The 21,408-nt window shown below is 35.5% G+C and overlaps 4 protein-coding genes across 6 annotated transcripts in view; 3 read left to right on the forward strand and 1 right to left on the reverse strand.

Annotated features, from left to right (window-relative positions):
- The first annotated feature begins 1,258 nt into the window (after nucleotides 1-1,258).
- LOC100634102 (forkhead box protein E3-like) lies at nucleotides 1,259-4,318 on the forward strand. Its single transcript, XM_003386357.3, has 2 exons — nucleotides 1,259-1,428; nucleotides 2,378-4,318. Exon 2 carries the CDS (start codon nucleotides 2,380-2,382, stop codon nucleotides 3,634-3,636), a length of 1,257 nt encoding a protein of 418 aa, XP_003386405.1. The 5' UTR covers nucleotides 1,259-1,428; nucleotides 2,378-2,379; the 3' UTR covers nucleotides 3,637-4,318.
- A 740-nt stretch (nucleotides 4,319-5,058) lies between these two features.
- The window catches only part of LOC100633849 (glycine dehydrogenase (decarboxylating), mitochondrial-like), a 26,328-nt gene continuing 9,978 nt past the window's right edge, over nucleotides 5,059-21,408 (reverse strand). The window contains exons 11-22 of one of the 2 annotated variants that reach the window (XM_019996081.1): nucleotides 21,180-21,408; nucleotides 20,708-20,833; nucleotides 20,275-20,332; nucleotides 15,741-15,799; nucleotides 12,769-12,914; nucleotides 12,069-12,237; nucleotides 11,420-11,495; nucleotides 10,403-10,498; nucleotides 10,012-10,119; nucleotides 8,732-8,796; nucleotides 8,170-8,250; nucleotides 5,059-5,432 (exon numbers count right to left, since the gene is read on the reverse strand). The exon at nucleotides 21,180-21,408 is cut by the window's right edge and continues 32 nt beyond it. In XM_019996081.1, the coding sequence (XP_019851640.1) occupies nucleotides 5,319-5,432; nucleotides 8,170-8,250; nucleotides 8,732-8,796; nucleotides 10,012-10,119; nucleotides 10,403-10,498; nucleotides 11,420-11,495; nucleotides 12,069-12,237; nucleotides 12,769-12,914; nucleotides 15,741-15,799; nucleotides 20,275-20,332; nucleotides 20,708-20,833; nucleotides 21,180-21,408 (1,327 nt within the window). In that variant the 3' untranslated portion in view covers nucleotides 5,059-5,318. Of the gene's footprint in view, nucleotides 5,433-8,169; nucleotides 8,251-8,731; nucleotides 8,797-10,011; nucleotides 10,120-10,402; nucleotides 10,499-11,419; nucleotides 11,496-12,068; nucleotides 12,238-12,768; nucleotides 12,915-15,740; nucleotides 15,846-20,215; nucleotides 20,333-20,707; nucleotides 20,834-21,179 lie in introns of both variants that reach the window. The other variant, XM_019996080.1, reaches the window with a different exon arrangement.
- Nucleotides 12,956-14,490, forward strand: LOC109581722 (caspase-8-like). The gene is made up of 4 exons (XM_019996082.1): nucleotides 12,956-13,318; nucleotides 13,362-13,418; nucleotides 13,471-14,191; nucleotides 14,232-14,490. Exons 1-4 carry the CDS (start codon nucleotides 13,285-13,287, stop codon nucleotides 14,374-14,376), a joined length of 957 nt encoding a protein of 318 aa, XP_019851641.1. The 5' UTR covers nucleotides 12,956-13,284; the 3' UTR covers nucleotides 14,377-14,490.
- LOC109581723 (uncharacterized) lies at nucleotides 15,860-19,393 on the forward strand. 2 transcript variants are annotated; one of them, XM_019996083.1, is made up of 3 exons: nucleotides 15,860-17,347; nucleotides 17,488-17,545; nucleotides 17,793-19,393. In XM_019996083.1, exon 3 carries the CDS (start codon nucleotides 18,283-18,285, stop codon nucleotides 19,237-19,239), a length of 957 nt encoding a protein of 318 aa, XP_019851642.1. In that variant the 5' UTR covers nucleotides 15,860-17,347; nucleotides 17,488-17,545; nucleotides 17,793-18,282; the 3' UTR covers nucleotides 19,240-19,393. The 2 variants fall into 2 exon arrangements, with proteins under 2 accessions (XP_019851642.1, XP_019851643.1); XM_019996084.1 differs by lacking the exon at nucleotides 17,488-17,545.

Genomic DNA, 21,408 nt, shown 5'->3' on the forward strand with positions numbered 1-21,408 from the left:
ATTATTATTATTGTTATTATTATTGATTTATTTTAAATCCTAATTTCATTTCTCTATTCTATTTTGTTCTATTTCAGCTACCATTTGAACTCTTCTTTTATTACCCCCCCTCTCTCTCTCACTTGTGCGTGTCTTAAGCTTATGATTTTTCACTGCTTACTATTATTATAATTATTATAACAATTGCTATTATTATTATTATCGTTATTGCGTGTTTTTATGCTAAATTACATATATATTATTCATTTTTTCTTTTCATTACATTATAAACCCTCAAATCTAACTAACCATATCAAATAGAACTATCAAGTTACTTCCACTACATCCACCAAAAGCTCTCACAGGCAGCATAACATACATAATGCACATGTAACTCTACATGACATACTACCATTGTATTAGATGGAGGACAATGTACTGTACTGTATATACATACGCATGTACATGATAGTATAGCCATGTTTGTATCTATGTGTACATGTACATGTGTATTTTATAGAAGTGGTAATGAGGAGAGAGAGAGAAAGAGGGAGAGAGAGTTTATTGCTAATGTGTATTCTACGTAGTAGCACTGATGCGTTTGTTTAAACATTTTGTTATTATATATTCTATGAGGAAATACAATCCATTGTCTTACTGAGCTATTATAATTTATCTAAACTGTAGCTCTAGCACATTGCAGTGCAGTGAAGTCTCCTTGTGTTAACTTGTAGAAATGTCTTATGAATACACCTCAACATTGTGCAATTTAATTCTCTCATATGTGTATGTACAATGTCGGGTTTTATTATTTTAAAGTATGCTGTGTCTGTTGTTATAATTCATTACTAGTTTTCATTGGCACTTTCCAGTCTCTTGCTTTGTGTGTAAATTGTTTTCATTATAAATTATCATTGGAGACAGTTCCAGTGGAGTCTCTGTCCACTCAAGCAGGACAAGGATTATGATATCCACTTAGCAGTGGAAGTCTGAGTTTTCTTAAGCTTAATACATTATGAATACTGGAAACTAGATATACACACTACAGATAAGAAACTAGGCTGCATGCAATAAAGCATTCTTTCTCTTCTATTTTGCTTTAAAAAAAAGAGATTTCTTTTCAGTCCTTCCTTTTGCTTTGCAAATCGCGGGAGATTGCCCGCCACTGGATTGAACACGTGCTCTAGTTTATTAAGCTAATCTAATAATATGTGCTGGTCCAGTACTACAGGTAAAGTTCTATGCATTCACCGGAAGGCAATCTGCAGCATGTGCAGTATAAACAGAGGCCAGCGGGCCGAGCTATCACAGTCGCTGCTCCCATAGCTCTCCTTTCTTCTTCTCTTGTCTCTCCATTTCTCCGACGCTGCGGCTAAAATTTCCAAGTCCCAGAGCTCAGTCTCCATCACTGTGCAACTGCTAAAACTACTACCCATCATCAAGCAATAGGTAAAGCTATCTCCCCCTTCCCTCTCTTGCAGTGTTTAGCCTCCAAATAAACTAACGCCAACCTGTAGTTTGTTTTGTATAATAATAATTAGATAGTCTCGTTGCTCTACATGATGATGCACCATCTTAATCCCAGTGGGGCCTTTAGTTTGTTTTCTCAAGTTTGCTCCACAGCCCTGAGCCAGCCTGCCTGATTGCATGTGTGCATGGCAGACCCACTGATTACTAGCATGTCTGACATATGTTAGCTGGTTTCCCTCCTCCAGTCTCTTGTTCCAACTTCCATAGTAGCCTTCCTCAGTTCTCCTCTTTCATTTCTGGCTATAGTTCCTTCTCCTACTGAGCTCAGTAAAAGGAAGTGGGCTGCAGCCAGCAATGAAATGAGGGAAAGCTTATCTCTTGCAAAGTTCCTAGCCTTCATTTGCATATGCGCTGTGTCTATTTCTTCCAAAAAGAGCATTTCAGAGTTTAGCTCGAGTTTGTGTAGCGGGTGCCCACTCCACCAAGATGCTCCCAATTGTAACCGATTAAAACTTTCAAAAGAGCCTCAGGCTGTAGCGTGTGGTTAGACAACTTCACTGTCTTTCTTTCATGAGCTCTGAAGTCTGTTTTAGCGGGCATGGAGCTAATCCAGAGGCACTAATTAGTCTTCGACACAGGTGCAGCATATGCTAAGCTGTACTGGCATCAATGCTTAGTATTATTGATAAGTGTTAAATGCCTTTGTAGAGGAAATAGGCTCGTCTATCCTCTTTGCACTCACTTAGTCACTATGCACTCTGTCCCTCCTTTTGATAACACTTCAGCCCTGCATGCATTGTCTGTAGAAAATTGATGATCTGTTGCTCAGTATAATGATTTGAGCTGCATTCATGTTATTTTAATGGTTTGTAATCTTTTTTAATATCTTTCTCTCTCTCTCCTTTCTCCTCTCTCTCTCTCCCTTTAGCTATGAATCATAATAACAACAACGATAAGAACATTGCTCCTCCTAGGCCAATAATGGGTACTAATGCTGTCCCTTCTTCTACTCCTCCTCCGCTCACTAAGGCTCCAGCTCCGGCCGAAATTGAGAACCAAGTCAAAACAACCAAGGAAGCCCAGAAAGCTGAAGCTCAGAAAAAGCCAAGAAGTCGTAAAAAGGCCGCGTCTGTTTCCGGTACCGAGTGTCGTGAGGATGACGTGAAACCACCTTATTCTTACATTGCTCTCATTGCAATGGCCATATCACAGTCTCCGAACAAGATGCTCACTCTGGGTGAGATTTGCGATTTCATCATCCAACAGTTTGCCTATTATCGCAAAAGATGGCCTGCCTGGCAAAACTCCATTCGTCACAACTTGAGTCTCAACGATTGTTTCATCAAGGTCCCTCGGGAGTACGGCTCGTCCGGTAAAGGGAATTTCTGGAAACTTCACCCAGCAAGTGCCGAGATGTTTAAAAACGGGAGCTTCCTGAGACGAAGGTATCGGTTTCTTCATCAGCTCCCTCAAAAACCGTACGGTGAAGGACTAACCTCACCCACGTCCCTATCGCCCGGCGCTAATGGTGGGCCTGAGAACGGGTTTGCTCATCAAGGCATTAAAATGGAGGGCGGTCCCCTCCCGATGACTCCGCCCTTTGACAGCAAAGGCCACGTCGCTTACCCCTGCTACACTCACCACCCCGATCAAAAGTTCTTTGGATCAGTTCCTCCGACTTCAGAGGAGTATTTCGCAGCCAGACGTGGGTTTACGTCTCCACCAGTTGGTGAGGTAGTCCCATACGAGTTCCCCCACCTTCCTCCATCCCATAGAGGGTTCCCGATAGCTGCCCCGCCCCCTCATATTGGAGCGTTGCGTCATTATCAACCAGGAGAATGTATAACACAGCCTTCCTGGGCCTACCCTCCTCTTAGCTCGCAACAGTCTCCTCTACCTGCCAACGTTGGGGCTCTACCTCCACCTAGTTTCGGAGGGACGATGGTTAATGGCCAACCGACCGAGACCTACCATTTGGCGACTAGTGGAGGGGCGGCGCAACAAGGTTCGACTCCGCCTACTAGTCCTTCTCACCCGTATCCGTTCTCGGCCCCGCCCACCATGGAATGTAACGGATACCCTCACCCACCACCTCATACTGAGGGACAGCACCCCGCTCTTACTGCTGGAGGCGTCGTCGATCCTGGGAAATTTAATTTCACCATTTCAAATTTACTTAAGCAGTGAGGAGCCGTCCTTTTAATTAGAGACTGTCTGTCGTTTGTCCTCAGGTAGAGTTCTTCCTGATTTTAAATAATTACTTATTAATTATTATTATTATTATTATTATTATTATTATTATTTAAAAGCTCTATTAGATGTAGTAGGAAAATTAGAATTTTTGGAGTGTGAAAATTATTATTAATAATTATTATTAATATTAGAAAGAAAGAGCTTATTATTATAATTACTAGATTTTTAAATATTTAACACATTTCTAATGCACTTTTTGCATGCACACGCATACAATTAAAAAATTCTTTTTTTTTCACTTTTTTTCTCTCGATCCACTAATCATTAATTATTCATTAATCATGACGTTTAATCACCAATCAATTAATTTTATTATTTTTTTTTTTAATCTTAATACGGTTTGAAACAGGTATCACGATTAATCATTATTACTACTGCTCGAGTTTTTTGTATTAATTTTTTCTCTTCGCATACACTTAATTCTAACTAATCGTCAATTTTGTCACTTTAATTTACATTCATAATAACTACCCACTTATTATTATTATTATATTAATTTTTTGGATCACTTTCACATTAACATTATTTTTGTAAAAAACACTCACTTACTTTTCTTCTTCTCTCTCTTCTTCTCTTTTCTTTTGCACATTTTGTCACTTTAAGTTTTGTCTTGTTGTTGTTGTTGTTTTTTGACAAAAATAAAATTTTTTGCTTGAAATTACTGATCGTGCCAGCAAGTGTTGCCATGCAGCTATGGGAAATTATTTCTTGAAAAGTACCCTGTACTATATACAGTACAACCTTCACTTTTGATGTCCTTATGCTATGTAGAAAGTGGAGCTGATTCCAACATGCATTGCTTGAGTTATGACCAGCAAGGCCAAAATATAAAAAATTCCTGTACTATAGCTTATGCTTTTTTTCTAAAAATAGTCCCAATTTTATTACATTTTAAAATACATATTGATCTACTTATGCTGTGTAGAAAGTTTGAGCTGATTCCAACTTAATTTTTTCAAGTTATGACCATTTTAAAAATCGGCCAAAATCTGAAAAAATCCCTGTACTATAGCCCATGGTTTTTTCTGAAAAATGGCCAAAAATCACCTCCAATTTTTATTACATTTTCTGATGCATATTGATGTCCTTATGCTGTGTAGAAAGTTTGAGCTGATTCCGACTTAAATTTTTAAAGTTATGATCAATGTAATAATTAAAGGCAGCATATGGTCTCTGTAATTTTCAAATGACAAAATTTGTAAAGAATATGCAATTGATACAAAGCAACTCTTTAACAACAAAAACACAAATAATAAAATAATAATAAGTACATGTTAATAATAAGACAGAGAAAGAAAGAAGTGATATTTACAATAAATAATAAAAATAATAATAATAATATTGACTGATGATGTATACATAAAACGTATCAGAAATATCAGTGACAACAATAAACAACAAACAACAATAAACAACAATAAACAATGATGATAAATAATATAAACAACTACAAATATAGACATTAGAGACAATTAAAGCAAATTGAACAAGAGAAAATATTATTAATAATAATTTTAATTGTTGAATTCTTAAGACAGCAGAAAGGAGTTAAGACATTTAAATGAGGCAAAATCATAAAATTTTTTTATTATTTTAATTTTCTAAAGTTTTTCGATTTACCGAAGAGGTTTTAGCTCTTGGTTGTGCGTAGCAACTAAGTTCCTGTCACCGTGGACATCATTAGCTCTTGCACTGCCAGTCCAGACTTTATTGTATGGGTTTAGCCACTCCTGGGGGAGAGAGAGAGAGAGAGGGAGAGAGAGAGAGAGGAGGGGAGAGAGAGAAAAGTTATTACAATAATCATAAAAAGAGAAGAAAAGCAAGTGTGACACTATAACAATTAAGCTCAAAAATCTGCAATAATTTTCACATTAAAAAGGAGCACAGTAGATAGTAAGTAACTAAGATACAGTAATTATCATCAAAACTAAAGCCAGTACTATATATGATAATTCATAATATACACAAGTGGTTCAAACCCCATACTACCCTTAGTTCACATTACTACAAGAAGTACATTATGTGTACTACTTATAAGAACTAATAATGTACATGTACAGGTACACAATGTGAAGAGGTGTAGTCCCTCAACTGACTGAAAGTTTAAAGCACACAGTCAATCATACTCCATACAGTACACAGTCAAATAGAGAGAGAATTGAAGGCATACATGTATAGTCTCTATAATGAGATACAAGGATACCTTTATAACGAGGACATTTTGTAATGTCCCAATTGGTACAAGCCTATACAAAAGTACCTCTGAAATGAGGACACCTCTGTATTAAGGACAGGTAGTGTGGGCCCAATGGTGTCCTTAATAAAGAGGCTACACTGTACATGTATTAAGGACAGGTAGTGTGGGCCCAATGGTGTCCTTAATAAAGAGGCTACACTGTACATGTATTAAGGACAGGTAGTGTGGGTCCAATGGTGTCCTTAATAAAGAGGCTACACTGTACATGTATGAAGGACAGGTAGTGTGGGCCCAATGGTGTCCTTAATAAAGAGGCTACACTGTACATGTATTAAGGACAGGTAGTGTGGACCCAATGGTGTCCTTAATAAAGAGGCTACACTGTACATGTATTAAGGACAGGTAGTGTGGGCCCAATGGTGTCCTTAATAAAGAGGCTACACTGTACATGTATTAAGGACAGGTAGTGTGGGTCCAATGGTGTCCTTAATAAAGAGGCTACACTGTACATGTATTAAGGACAGGTAGTGTGGACCCAATGGTGTCCTTAATAAAGAGGCTACACTGTACATGTATTAAGGACAGGTAGTGTGGGCCCAATGGTGTCCTTAATAAAGAGGCTACACTGTACATGTATTAAGGACAGGTAGTGTGGGTCCAATGGTGTCCTTAATAAAGAGGCTACACTGTACATGTATTAAGGACAGGTAGTGTGGACCCAATGGTGTCCTTAATAAAGAGGCTGCAGTGAAGACAGTGTATAATCATTCAAATTTCCAGCTGTCTGGAGGAGTCAGATATTCTAATGGTGTATTCAGGTACAAGAGAGGAGGGATTAAGCTCTTGTAGATTGGCCAGTAACTCCCGCCTTAAGGACATGTTAGTGTGTTCTCATCCACCTGCTATCAGCTATCAATACTTGTACATTAACTATTGTATACTGTAGCACCTACTCTTCCTTTCTCTTCTCTCTCTCTCTCTCTCTCTCTCTCTCTCTCTTTCCCTCTCTTTCTTCTTATAATATAGACACTTTGATAAAAGAAAGTGTCTCTGTTATACAGAGGTGTCCTTTATGTGGAGGTTATTTTAATCTAATTGGTATTACTATTGAATGGAGGCTGGTGCATGCTATAGAGAGTGTCCATTAAGAGAGGCTTGAAGAGGTGCAAAACCAAACCTAATGTACAAAAGCAGCTGTGAATCCTTTTCAAACAAAAGACACACATACTTGTGCACTATGCTTGGCAGAGAGTATCTTAAAGTACAGCTTGTACAAATTTGAGTTTTTTTATTACTTAACCATCAAAGTCGGTTGCCAACTCCATTGTCAAAACACTATCTACCAAGTAGATAGTTTGAATCCTTTTCAAAGAAAAGGGACACGCCCATTCTTTATTCTCTATAGACGGAACAATACTCTATAGCTATCAAACTTGTACGAGTTTTTAACCATCAAAGTCCGGGTTGCCAACCACGCTTTGTAAAGAATAAAGAACACTATGGATACATTACTTAAGATAATGAGGCAGTTGCCAACCACATTATCTCCATTATCATAATGTCTCCTAGCAACTCTCCATACTCTATAGTGATCTGGAAACCAAAGCCTTGAGGTGTTGGTAAGGCACTGCCTAAGGACTGAGGTATCTGGCCACACAAGGCAAAGGCATGCCAGCATAGTAGTATGACTATGATAATAAACCACTACATTGAAGCCTCTATAATGGACACTTATTGATAATAATGGACAGTGTAGCCTCTATATAATGGAGGCTTTGTGTCAAGACAGTGTCTCTAATATACAGAGGTGTCCTTTATGTGGAGGTTATTTTATACAGTAAGGAATGTAATTGGTACACTAGGTGCTGTCCGTTAAATGGAGGTGTACGCTATAGAGAGTGTCCATTAAGAGAGACTATACTGTACATATTGTATGTGACATGTACATGTACATGTATATAAAAACCACATTAATAATCTTTGTCACATAATTAATTACATGTACTGTAGAGGTTTATTTGATTGATGGAAGGGAGTGGTATTGGGTGGCAGTAACAATTAATTTAAAATACCACTTAATAGATATAATATATACATGTACATGTACATGTATATATAACAAAATATTAAGATACATATGGGGATACATACATGTACATAAAGAGTATGTTAAAGGTACATGTACATGTACATATATTTAAATGTTCATGTACAGGTACATACATGTATGCAGTTCTGTATATTTAAATGTACAAGTTTGAAATACTTACAGCTGGAAAGGCAGCCTTCTCTCTTGAGTAGGGGAATGGCCAGTTTGAGGCTGTCACCAAGTACATGGGATGAGGAGCATTCTAGAGAAAGAGAGAGAGAGAAAGAGAGGGGGGGAGAGAGGGGGGAGGTGGTTATGATAATGCAGGTATTGTTGTTCTGTGAGAGTAATTATAGTAAAAGGGGAACATTAGACACTTTGAATTTTTGCTGATAAGAACAATACAAACAATGTCCCCAGCTTCCTGTAACAACTACAGGATATCAATTCAAAATATTATGTACACTAAAACAGCTGCAAGGGAATACATGTACACATACATGTATAAGTAAATGTACATATACATGTACATGTACATGTATGTGTGTGTGTTTATAGGATGTAGTAATATTAATTATAATAATTATAATAAATATTTATGAGTAATTGGAACTATGTACTGGTACATGAGCTGTACATAGCATTCCAGATAATCTAATAATTAATAATAATAAATTAAATAATTAATAAATGAGAGGAGTACTGGAGCGGAGGAGAGGGAGAGAGAGAGAGAGGGTACTAACCTTTAGTACATTGTTCTTAATGTCGTATTTGCCTTCTTCTACTTCAGAGATTTCCTGTCTAATAGCTATGGGAGAGGGAGGGAGAGAGGGAGGGAGAGAGGGAGGGAGAGAGAGAGAGGGAGGGAGAGAGAGAGAGGGAGGGAGAGAGAGGGAGGGAGAGAGAGGGAGGGAGAGAGAGAGAGGGAGGGAGAGAGAGAGAGAGGGAGAGAGAGGGAGGGAGAGAGAGAGAGGGAGGGAGAGAGAGAGAGAGAGAGAGAGAGAGAGAGAGAGAGAGAGAGAGAGAGAGAGAGAGAGAGAGAGAGAGAGAGAGAGAGAGAGAGAGAGAGAGAGAGAGAGAGAGAGAGAGAGAGGGAGAGTAGCTTGATAATAATAATTTCAATAAGTACATATACTGTATAGTTACACATCAAATATATTTCAATAGTAAATAGAAAGTAGACAGGTAGTCTGTAGGAGAGGGTTAGAGGTACATATCACATTCAATAATTATGTTAATGAAATATGAACCAAGTCACACACTAACTACACTATACTACCAATAGTATATAGTACTCACTAATAGCCACGCCCAGTAATTACCACGCCCACTACATGCAAGTGATATGAACTAAATTAAGAAAGTGATTTGTAAAATGCTTTAGTTAAAAATTAATATTAATAGTGTAAAATTATGAAAAAAGAAGGAGCTAAATCTTCCATTGCTATATACAAACTTAATACAGCACTATAGTACAGTACATATGTACATGTACATGTACTGTATAGCGTTAACATTATTTTATACATGTACATGTACATGTATATCTTTCCTGTGAAATGGACCTAGCTACATGTAACAAGGTCTAATGGTTTAGTGATGTTTGGAGTTTAAGGCAAAGGATGAACTATAGAAGGAGAAGGACAACAAAAAACAAAGAAAGACCAAAAACCAAATAATAAAATTAATACTAATAATAATTATTGAATATATAGAAGGAGATGATTACAATGTAGCCTCTATACAATGTACATGTATTTTACTCAAATATGTGACTATAATTGACAAAAAAATACCATATGGTGGATAGTTAAATTGGATAGTTATTTTTTTGGAAAAAATTCACTTTCTAAACCATGGGCTATAGTACAGGGATTTTTCAGAATTTTGGCATTTTTTAAATTGGTCGTAACTTGAAGTCGGAATCAGCTCAAACTTTCTACACAGCATAAGAGCATCAATATGTATCAGAAAATGTAATAAAAATTTTGAGTGATATATATTATTTCGTATTATTACGTACATATTAGTGCGTCACAGTATCGATCCAGTTCTGCCTTTCCTTCACTCTCTGTTGGTTCAATCATCAGAGTATTACTGACTGGCCAGGAGACAGTAGGGGCATGGAACCCTGGGGGGAGGGAGAGAGAAAGAGGAGATTTATTTACATAATGTATGTATTGACATGAAAATTAAGTAATGCGTGTCTTAATTTTAATTTAAATTTTCTGGAGCCTATAGAGCTAAAATGCTGTATACATGTACATGCTTTACGTATTAATTTAAAATTATTAGACTTTCAAGAATTTAAATTTATTATAATTATTATTATAAAATTTGTGAAATCTGTAAACATGAAGTAACAGAAAAATATCTAGAAATAACTTTATTTTTCTCTCTTTCTCTTCTCTTACCATAGTCCTGCATTCTCTTAGCAATGTCAATAGCTTCAATGCCACTAGTGTTCTTAAAGCACCTGGTATCCAGTATGAACTCGTGAGCATTGAATCCTAATAATAATAATAATAATAATAATAATAATAATAATAATAATAATAATAATGATGATGATGATGATGATGATGATGATGATGATAATTTACTTAATTATGTATCAGAAAATGTAATAAAAATTGAGGGTGATTTTTTTCAGCCATTTTTTTTGTAGAAAACCATGGGCTACAGTACAGGGACTTTTTCAGATTTGGGCCCATTTTGAAAAATGGTCATAACTTGAAAAATTTAAGTCGGAATCAGCTCAAACTTTCTACACAGCATAAGAGCATCAATATGTATTAGAAAATGTAATAAAATTAGGGGTGATTTTTTAGCAATTTTTTTGAAAAAACCATGGGCTATAGTACAGGGATTTTTTCAGATTTTGGCTAATTTTTAAAAATGGCTGTAACTTAAAAAATTTAAGTCAGAATCAGTTTAAACTTTCTACACAGCATAAGTACATCAATATGTATCAGAAAATGTAGTAAAAATTGGGGGTGATTTTTTAGCCATTTTTCGGGAAAAACCATGGGCTATAGTACAGGGATTTTTTCAGATTTTAGCCAATTTTTAAAATGGCCATAATTTTAAAAATTTAAGTCGGAATCAGCTCAAACTTTCTACACAGCATAAGGACATCAATATGTATCAGAAAATGTAATAAAAATTGGGGGTAATTTTTTAGCAATTTTTCGGAAAAAACCATGGGCTATAGTACAGTGATTTTTTCAGATTTTGGCCAATTTTTTAAAATGGTCATAACTTGGAAAATTTAAAGTCAGAATCAGCTCAAACTTGCTATTCAATTTAAGAACATGTATATGCATAAAAAATAAATAATTTTCCAAATAAATAATGCATTGTTAGTGCAAGTATACATTGCTAGTATATTATTAGTATATTATTAGTACACTATTAGTATACTCTCTTACCATTAGTTCCACGGAACAGGATATTATAGTGTCCCTTTAGTCTTGCTGCCATGTAATTAGCATTGACTATTGCTATCTGAAAATAAAATAAAATAAAATAAAATAAAATAAAATTATACATAATATTTCCTACTATCATACACTACTACATGCATAAGCATAATGTATATATAATTATAGTTTAGATTATAGTCAGGTAAATTGAAGCAATTTAATTAACCAAATAAAGTAATGTTATAGTTATATTGTAGCTCTTAATAAATTCTTAGATTAACTTATTAATAACCATTATTTATAATAATAAAAATTTTATTTTTGAATATATGCTCTTTTATTCACAATTGCTATCCATTTATCTCATACCAAATACACCATATAATATTATTTTTGTGGGAATTAAATTTTGCGATTTTTGCATTTTGAAAAAATTCGCATAACTAAAATCCACAAAATACCGGTAGCATGCTGATTGTATAGTAGGTGCGGTAATTACATTAAAATTGCAAAATTTTTATTCGTGAATACAAAAATGCAGCTAAATCGCGAAATTTTAAACCAATGTATGGCTTATATGATATTCCTACTCTCCCTCCCTCCCTCTCTCCCTTTCCCTCTCCCCTTCCTCCCTCCCTCCCTCTCCCTCTCTCACTTCAGAAGCTTTCTTCAATCCTTTGCTTCCCATCATTAGTATGTAAGCCCATGAGACTGGTATGATGGAGGCAGAGCCCCATGCTGCTGATGATACTGTTCCAAAGGACTTTAATGGATTAGGACCAGTTACTGGATGACCAGGTAGGTATGGAGCTAAATGAGCCTTACTACAGTAATAAATAAATAAATAAATACAGAAATAAAATAAATAAATAAGAAAATAATAATATTTATAATAATAAATATTATTTATAATAATAAATAATATTAATAACTATTATACAATTATAATTATAAATATAAGTTAAAGTGACATGTTATCACAAATTGTACAAGTGCCTTAGCTTGTATTATCACAAAAAAAGTTATTATAACTATAGTACTAAAAATAGCATGTTCTATTAATAGACACACACACACACTGTCCATATGACACGGTACGTCTACACTCGTAGTTAGAATGTAATGCATTACACAAGGTCTGGCTATTTTTAGTAACACATACATGTACATACTCAATTATGTATATACTGTACAGCTGAACATGTCATCGAGCACGTGAAGAATAAACAAATGGCACTTTCATGCTGATTCCCCAATATCAATTCCCTGCCAATATTTCCACTATACGGTAGATGTAATATCACCACCCACACAATTAATTGAAAAAAGACTTATTCCCATGTTTCCGTACTCACACTCCAATAGGTCCCATTCCCGGTCCGCCCCCACCATGAGGTATACAGAAGGTCTTGTGAAGGTTGAGATGAGACACATCTCCTCCATAATCCCCAGGACGACAGAGCCCAACCTGAGCATTGAGATTAGCACCATCTACATATACCTGAGGGAGGAGGGGAGTGAGAGAGAGAGAAAGGAGGTAGGAGAAAAGAAAGAGTGATGATGATGTACATGTATATTATGATGATGCACATGTATGAGTTAATATCTCGACACTGAAGATAGTTTGAATTGATATCACCCAAGGCTGAAGGCCCAAGGGTAATAAGTACTTGAGGTAGAGGCTGTATCAGCGTATTATGTACATGTACATGTATACGATACCAGTACTATTTCATCTATGAATCTGATTAATGAGATATGTATAGATTATACAACAACTGCTTTATAACAACTTTGCTATACAATGGAACAATTAATTAAGTCACGCCACAACAAAGCAACTTCAACGTAAAGACAGACAAGAAGGAAGAATGGCATCAAGATCACCATTAAATTTTGATAGCTGTAAGATTTATAGTGCATTGTTTAATGATCCAAAAACTTGTAGATGGCTGGGAAGGGTTTCTCAGAGACATGACTTCAATAAAGACAATAAATGAATCAGGTGAGTTAGCAATAGAGTGATTATTATTAATTCTGTATACATTATACAATAGAGTCATACCAGTGTGAGCCAGGAATCTGTGTTTTTATTAATAACACAGAATTTTATGGTGACGGATTAGACAATCTTCCAAGTGGTGACAAGGATGAAGCTAGTGTAAAGGTCACATTTAAAAAACTTGGATTTGATGTCAAAGTCCATCAGAATCTAACAGCAGCAGAAATAAAATCTATTGCAGATAGATACAGTAAAATGGAGCACAAAGGAGCCTTCTTCCTCATTATATCCAGTCATGGAGGAGAAGGTGATGTTGTCTATGGCACTGATGGAGAAGAGGTCAAGGTTCATGATTTGGAAAAGCGCTTCCATGCTACAAATTGTCCCTCTCTTGCTGGAATACCTAAAGTATTCATGATTGATGCCTGTCGTGGGGATAAAAAGGAAAAAGTTTTTTCATTCCCATCTAAATCCCCACCTCCAAGTGCTAATGCAAGTGCTACTAGTAAGAACATAAGAGATGCAGCTGATATCATGACAATATTTGCATCAACACGAGGTCATACAGCCTCTTACTACGACAAAAATGAAGGCAGCATTTTGATAAAAACATTTGCAATAGTTATTGAAGAAGTTTCTGCTGATAAAAATCTAACCGACATAATAAAGAAAGTCCAAGGTAAAATTGAAAAATTAGTAAATGTACCAGAAGAAGAAAGAAGAGTACAGACTATACAAATGGAATTATCTTTTTCTAAGCACTATTATATCAAAAGGTTTGTTTTTATATTTTGCTCCATTATTTATTTTTAATAGACAACGCACGCCATCAAATGCATTAGTTAGGCGAGATGCTCAAACAGAATTTGAGCTACATAGAAAATTTCATCAACAGCTAACATTTGGTGATGCTGAGAGTTTAAGAGTAACCAGAGTGCAGATGTACACATACAAATTCTAACTTGGATATTGTGTGCTAATTTTTTCTTCTTTATTAAACTATCTTGCTATTAATATGCTATGTGTAGAGTGTTTTTTGATAATTATTTAACAAAATTCTGCATTGTTATGTGTAGCCTTGGAAACTATATTACGTATGCTTGCAGAAAAAAGTGGCAAAGGATGATAAAGACCAACAATGATGGTATTAATAATATTTTATAAAACCTCTAATATGATTATGCTGTTAATTTAATTCATTGCTTAAAGATCAAAGAGGAAAGTTGTGTAAAGCTGGTGTTTGTACTACTGCATATTTTATAAATCTGTAATGCCTGTATCTGCTTACTATTGTTGTATTTCAGCAGAGGTAGCTATAACTAGATGTACATGTACAATGTATATCATTTCCACACTAATACACCCATCCTTTTACCTACTGTATTTAATGAAAAAAAGTTGCACAACATTATACATATTCTGTTCTAGTGAAAAAAATTCAACTTGCCGCATTCCATTGAAAATTAAATCTATACACAGAGTACAGAATTGTTCTGTAATTTTGCAAAGAATGCTTCTTTCACAGAACATACAAAATTTGAATATACTGATTTGTCAATTATAGTCAGAAATGATCTAATATAAATAAACACATACACGTAAGTTGTTTGTGCTTTTAAACTATCAGTGGGCTAGGTTGTCTTGTAGCTAGCCTGGCTATGCAAAACTATGTACTGGAGTGGAGGAGTGAAACAAGCTGCACTATTAGGTAGCTAGCATTATGCCATAACAATAGAATGGTAAGTAGGAGTGAATAAACAATTATCACAATACATGTAGCGCCGTAAATTGTCTTGCTATTGCCACAAGTACAGCAGGTAGATGTGAATTGAAACTGTTTTAACTGTTTACATGTACATTAAAATTTTTGAATATTACTGCGATTATATCATTTTACGCTTAAAAATCATTGAAAAATCTTTCACAAATGTAATTAATAAAATAAGTGACAATGAATCTTTGCAGAGTATGCAGATGTAATGCAACCATAAAAATGTGACACAGTTTTTAGAGACACATTGTCATCTACATGTACAATGCAACACACTGGCTTGCATGAAGAAGCAAAGCTCAGAACTATATTTAGGCAAATTTTCATTGCTAACGTGTACAGACGACATGCAGCTGCATGATGCAGCTTTTAAGGGGAAGTTATTGTTACAGTAACTGTCACAAGCATGACTATACACTTCACAGTTTGAACAATGTAATTGTTCGTGACAATCAAAGCATGCCAGGACAACTATATAGCAGCTTCAAACAAAGAGGATAATGGTTTAAACAAAACAGGGTACATGTACATGTATAGGAATAAGATTTCTTTACCTGTCCTCCATAATAGTGTACCATGTCACAGACCTCTCTAATGGAGTCTTCAAACACACCACAAAGATGTAACAAGTGGCGTGGTATGTAAATCACACTACATTTCTAGGAATCTTTAGTGAAAGTCAAGTTCAAATACATTCACAGTTTCTTATTATAATTACATGTACTGTACATTGTAGATGAGCTACTGAGGTGATGTAAGGTGGGTGGGTTATGTGTGAAAAAGTTAGTTGACAAGTAGATACAAGAATGGCTTCATCAGATTCAGGCAAGTTTACCATTGTATTAACAACAGGATGAGTATCATTTGTATAATAGATGCATATCAATGTGGTCCAGGACTATGTGTTATTATTAATAACATGAAATTTGATGCTCCAGGATTAAATGATTTTACAAGTGGTGAGAAGGATGAGGCTTTGGTTTTTTCCAAAAATGGCTCCAAAATCATACCAAATTTTTATTACATTCTTTGATACATATTGATGTCCTTACACACCTCTACTGTACATATTATGCATACTCATAAAATTACATGTAATTCTGTTTTGTCCTCCTTAGGCCTGAGACTGTTAGGTTGGACTATCAATAATGAAACTGTCTTTGATACAATAATGATGACATTAGCATTAACAGAGGAGGTGTGACGAAAAGAAGATAAACATACGTCACTATGGAGATGGGACTGTTAGTTATTAATGTAGTTATTAAGTATAGTTATATTATTCTACCATGCCTAGTTGCAATTGACCAATCAGATTGCTTGCTTTTAGGTTCATAAATAACTTATTTACCACTAGGAGGTTTGATAAGTAATTTCCCTGGTAATAGGAGGTTAATAAGTTTGCCCGGGGGGTTGATAAGTTTGTCCGGGAGGTTAATAAGTTTGCCCGGGAGGTTAATAAGTTTGCCCGGGAAATTACTTATTAACCTCCTGCTAAAAATAGGCATGCATGCAATGCTGTTGGTAAGTGTTGCTAAGTAAACTAGTTGTTTATTTTAGTACATGGTAGAAGTTGGTTATACAACTCTGTGTCGGTATCTATGGCCTTATCATACCTCGGGCCTACGGCCCTCGGTATGATAAATGCCATAGATACCTCACCTCGTTGTATAACCTATACGTATAGTTATTAAGTTTAGTTGTTTAGTGTAGTTATAACATTCATACACAGGTAATGTGGCAGCATTTGCAGAAGTTTTGAAAAATGATTGACAAGTTTATAAAAATCATAAGGAATAGTCATCAAGTCAGGCTCAATATATTTACTGTTCTAGGCACTTGTGAAAAGTAGCACGTTTGTTGAAAAAATATATCATATAAAAATTTGCATTGGATGCAAATAGCCAAGTTATTACAGTTTTATTTTTATTGCTGGCTTAATAAGGACATGCACATGACATGGAGTAATGCAAACTAAACCAGTCACACCACAAAAAGCAGCTTCAACAAAAAGATAGACAAGGAGAATCATGGCTTCAAGGGCAGCATCAGATAAATATTTTTACAGTATAGAGTTTAATTAATCTATTGATCATTTCAGTATCACTGGTAGTGGCCATGAGAGGGAGACACCTTATCTAACTCATCCTGTCTTTAATAGGTAACACACTGTCCCCTCTCTCTTTCTTCCTTTTTTTTCCTTCTGATTATTTGCTTTATTAGTATTATCATTCATTTATCTATTTATTCATTTCTTTATGCATTAATTTTATTTACATGTACTTATTTATTTATTGTTAGTATTATCATTCAAAGGCTAAGTTGTTATGTTACATGAAGTCACTCTATGATACTACTGGTAATAATAATGATAATAATAATAATAAGTACATGTAGTTCTATTTACTGTACATGTACATGTATAAGTACAGTTTAATTTTTTATACAGTTTAATGATAGATCATAGATTATTCTTAAATTTCTGCCTATTAGCCTAGCAGTAATTTTCTTGCTTGATAAATTTACTCAAGAAATTCCTCCACTTACACATTATAAGCAATAAACATTACCTCCCTTTCTTCTCAATTCCCCCCTCCCCCTCCTAGGGTTCCGGATCCTGTACTATGAAACTCAACCCTATCAGTGCTCTACTCCCAGTGTCCCTGCCTCAGTTCAACACCATCCATCCATATGTACCCAGTAACCAGACCACTGGGTATCATGGATATCATGAGCCTCATGGCAGCTCAAGGGCGTCGTATCTGGGGGTCTGTAGGATTTACCAGAGAGCAGACATACACGTTCAGATTCTAGCTTTTATATTGTGTGCTAATCTTTTCTTCCTTTATGCTATTAATGTGTTACTTGTAAAGAGTTTTTTGATAATAATTATTATGAATTTTAGCTGTTGTACCCATACTATATGGTAAGTATGCATGTGCTGTGTATGAATTCAACTGTGAGGTTGGTAGTCACCCCACTAGTTAAGTTACTATAGTTATTAATCAGCTGATGTCATGTGTATATAAAGGAATCAGTATACAGTCTGCTACTACATATCTGGAAGGTAGGAACGACTATTATTTCTAAGTTAAAATGCCTTTCGTATCAGTCACTCAGATAGAGGAATTCTTTACAGATTTACATTCAAAGCTGCCAGGCATTGCAAATGCTTTCGGTAATTCTGCTTCCGAAGTCAAAGCATTGGTGCAAGAGGCAAAAGATGAGCTGGATGAAATACGTAAATGCAATGAAGTGAGGCGGGTACATGAAGTAAAGGTTTCATATCAACATTTGAACAGCACCATGGAAGCAGTTCACACATACCTTGATAAAGTTGATGATCTTTTTTGGAAAATTGACAATAAGACTGCTACTGTAATACAAGACGTAGAGGAAGAGGATTTCAAAAGTGTTGCACAGTTGATTGTTGAAATCAACGAAACAATTCAAGACTGCAAGGAACAGTGTGCAGTACTTCTTGAACGTTGTCGAGAATTTGCGACAAGTTGTGATAGAGCTGAAAGAGAGTGCAGGAGACTAGAAAATGAAGCAGAAGAGAAACAATTGAGAGCACGAGTAGCTGGTGGAGCAGCTACTGCAGGAGTAGCAGCTGCTGGTATAGCAGCATCAGTACTAATTGGAGTATTTACTGCCGGGATTGGAACTGCTATTGGTGTACCTCTTACAGTAGCAGCAACAGCAGCTACTACAACTGCAGCTGGAGCAACCACAATTATTCTTTCTCACAAGTTTGGTAAAGCAGCAGAGTCGTTTGGTAAAATAAGTAGAAGATTCCAGAGACTTCGGAGTAACATAAACACCACACAAGATAGAGTAAATCGAATCATGAGTCTTCCAGGGGTTAATTTTGAATTTAATGAGCAGATCTCAGTAACAATATCTGCATATGGCGAACATTTCGGTCTTGTTAGAGCTCTGAGGACTACTCAAGATGAAAGTACAGCATTGTACCATCAGACTTCTAATGGACTAAGCATTACAGCAAACAGTAAAGACTCCTTGCGTGAAAAGTATCAAAGCATATATTAGTAACATTAAAAGTAACTGTTTGATTTTGCAACAAACTTTCTTATTAATAATTAATATTATTTGTATTGTAGATGTTTTTTATAGCTATAATGATATGATAGTTTACATTTAAAAATTCTATTAATTTTTAGTAAGTATATGACTTATGGCACTATAAATAATTAGTTATATATTGTGACCATTGGTTCTTTACTCCTTCATCTACATGTACTCTATTGTCATGGTATACACATAATGACAGCTACCAAAACAATAGTGCAGTGTTTCACTCCTCCACTCCAGTCCATAGTGTCATGTAGTCAGTAGAAGGAGGGAAGGGCTAGCTACATGTACATGTATGTGAGATATATCTCATAATCAACTAAAGGTGGGTTCTTGCGCTAGCGTCATGACTGGAAGTGCTATATAAACAAATGGGACTAATGTATGTGTCAGAATAGAAATTTTATCCTGAAACCGAGGATACTTTGAACTGATATCACCCTTGGGCCGAACCCACCTTTACATGTACATGTGTGTGTATATACATGTACGTGTAATGCCTTGTCAGTTTTTTAAATTAAAAATTTAGCACATACGATTGAGTATGTACATCAGTACATGTTTTTAAACAGCATGCAGCTGATGTCATCATGCAGCAACGACTGATGCCCTTGCATGCAGGTGACACAATGAGCTTGCATGAACATTGAACATGTAAGCAAGGCCTAAAACTTGAAAGACTATATTTAGGCAACTTTTTATTCATGCTAACGTGGAGAATGCATGGACAAACATGAGTAGACAACATATAGCTGAGACAGCTTTGCTATAGTAACTGACACAAGCATGACAATACACTTCACAGTTTGAACAATGTAATTTTTTATGACAATCAAAGCATGCCAGGACAACTATATAGCAGCTTCAAACAAAGAGGATAATGGTTTAAACAAAACAGAGTACATGTACATGTATAGGAATAAGATTTCCTTACCTGTCCTCCATAATAGTGTACCATGTCACAGACCTCTCTAATGGAGTCTTCAAACACACCACTAGTGGAGGGATAGGTCACCATAATGGTGGCTAACTTATCACCAGCTTCTTCTATCTAGAGGAAGAAAAGAGTGAGGGAGGGAGGGAGAGATGGTGGGAAAGGATAAAGGATAAGGATAAAGATAATAAGAGTATGGTTATGATAAGGGAATGATTATGAGAGTAACAATCAAAAGTTACTTCCCATTTCAAATCTAACTGTACATGTATATAGGGCCTAGGCCTAGGCCATCTTCTACATAAAATTAGAAAGTTACAGTGTGCATATAACGTGCATGTACATGCAATAAATAGAAATAATTTATTAGCACATTTGTCCCCCATCGTTGATTTTATTATATTTACTGCTATATTATGGTATGTAGTCAAAATTTAGATAATAATCTTAGGCCCATTTGTCTCCCAGTTTCTCTCTCTTCCTTTCTCTTACTTTTTGTTTAAAAGAGTCTTTAGTGACTTCTCCTTCTTTGTTCATTGGTATCTCAACCACTTTAAGACCAGCCATTATTGCACTGGCTGGGTTAGTACCATGAGCTGAGGCTGGTATCAGACATATCTACATAATAATAATAATAATAATAATAATAATAATAATAATAATAATAATAATAATAATAATAATAATAATAATAATAATAATAAAGACACATTATATGATAATTAATATACACGTACATGTAATTAACACACATTATGAAACAAAAATATTCAACACAGATTAATTTATTGGCAAAAAAAAAGAAATAACCTCATTATTTTATCACAGACGAATTTTCTAGATACGTGTATTATCACTCTTACCAAACAAAAATCATCTTGGATTTACATACATGTATACAGTATTGCATGAAACTCATATAAAATATACATGTACTCTTAATCTCAAAGTGGGTGTCACTTACATCTCTCTGCCCCTCCCCTTTATCCCTCAGATAGGCCAGTATAGCACAGAGTCCAGCGTATTCCCCCTGGGCCCCACTGTTGGGCTGGAAGGAGAACTTATCATACCCAGTGATACTACACAAATGAGACTCCAACTCATCAATGAGACTCTGGTATCCAGTGGTCTGGTTACTGGGTACATAAGGATGGATGGTGTTGAATTGAGGTAGGGAGACTGGGAGTAGGGCA

Source organism: Amphimedon queenslandica, unplaced genomic scaffold, assembly GCF_000090795.2.
Source record: "Amphimedon queenslandica unplaced genomic scaffold, v1.1 AMPQUscaffold_13423, whole genome shotgun sequence".
NCBI lineage: Eukaryota > Metazoa > Porifera > Demospongiae > Haplosclerida > Niphatidae > Amphimedon > Amphimedon queenslandica.

Coding starts and splice junctions, on each gene's coding strand:
- LOC100634102 (XM_003386357.3), top strand. CDS start 2,380: ATGAATCATAATAACAACAACGATAAGAACATTGCTCCTCCTAGGCCA.
- LOC109581722 (XM_019996082.1), top strand. CDS start 13,285: ATGGCATCAAGATCACCATTAAATTTTGATAGCT. Junction 13,319..13,361: donor ACCATTAAATTTTGATAGCT/GTAAGATTTATA, acceptor AAAAACTTGTAG/ATGGCTGGGAAGGGTTTCTC. Junction 13,419..13,470: donor AAAGACAATAAATGAATCAG/GTGAGTTAGCAA, acceptor ATTATACAATAG/AGTCATACCAGTGTGAGCCA.
- LOC109581723 (XM_019996083.1), top strand. CDS start 18,283: ATGCCTTTCGTATCAGTCACTCAGATAGAGGAATTCTTTACAGATTTA.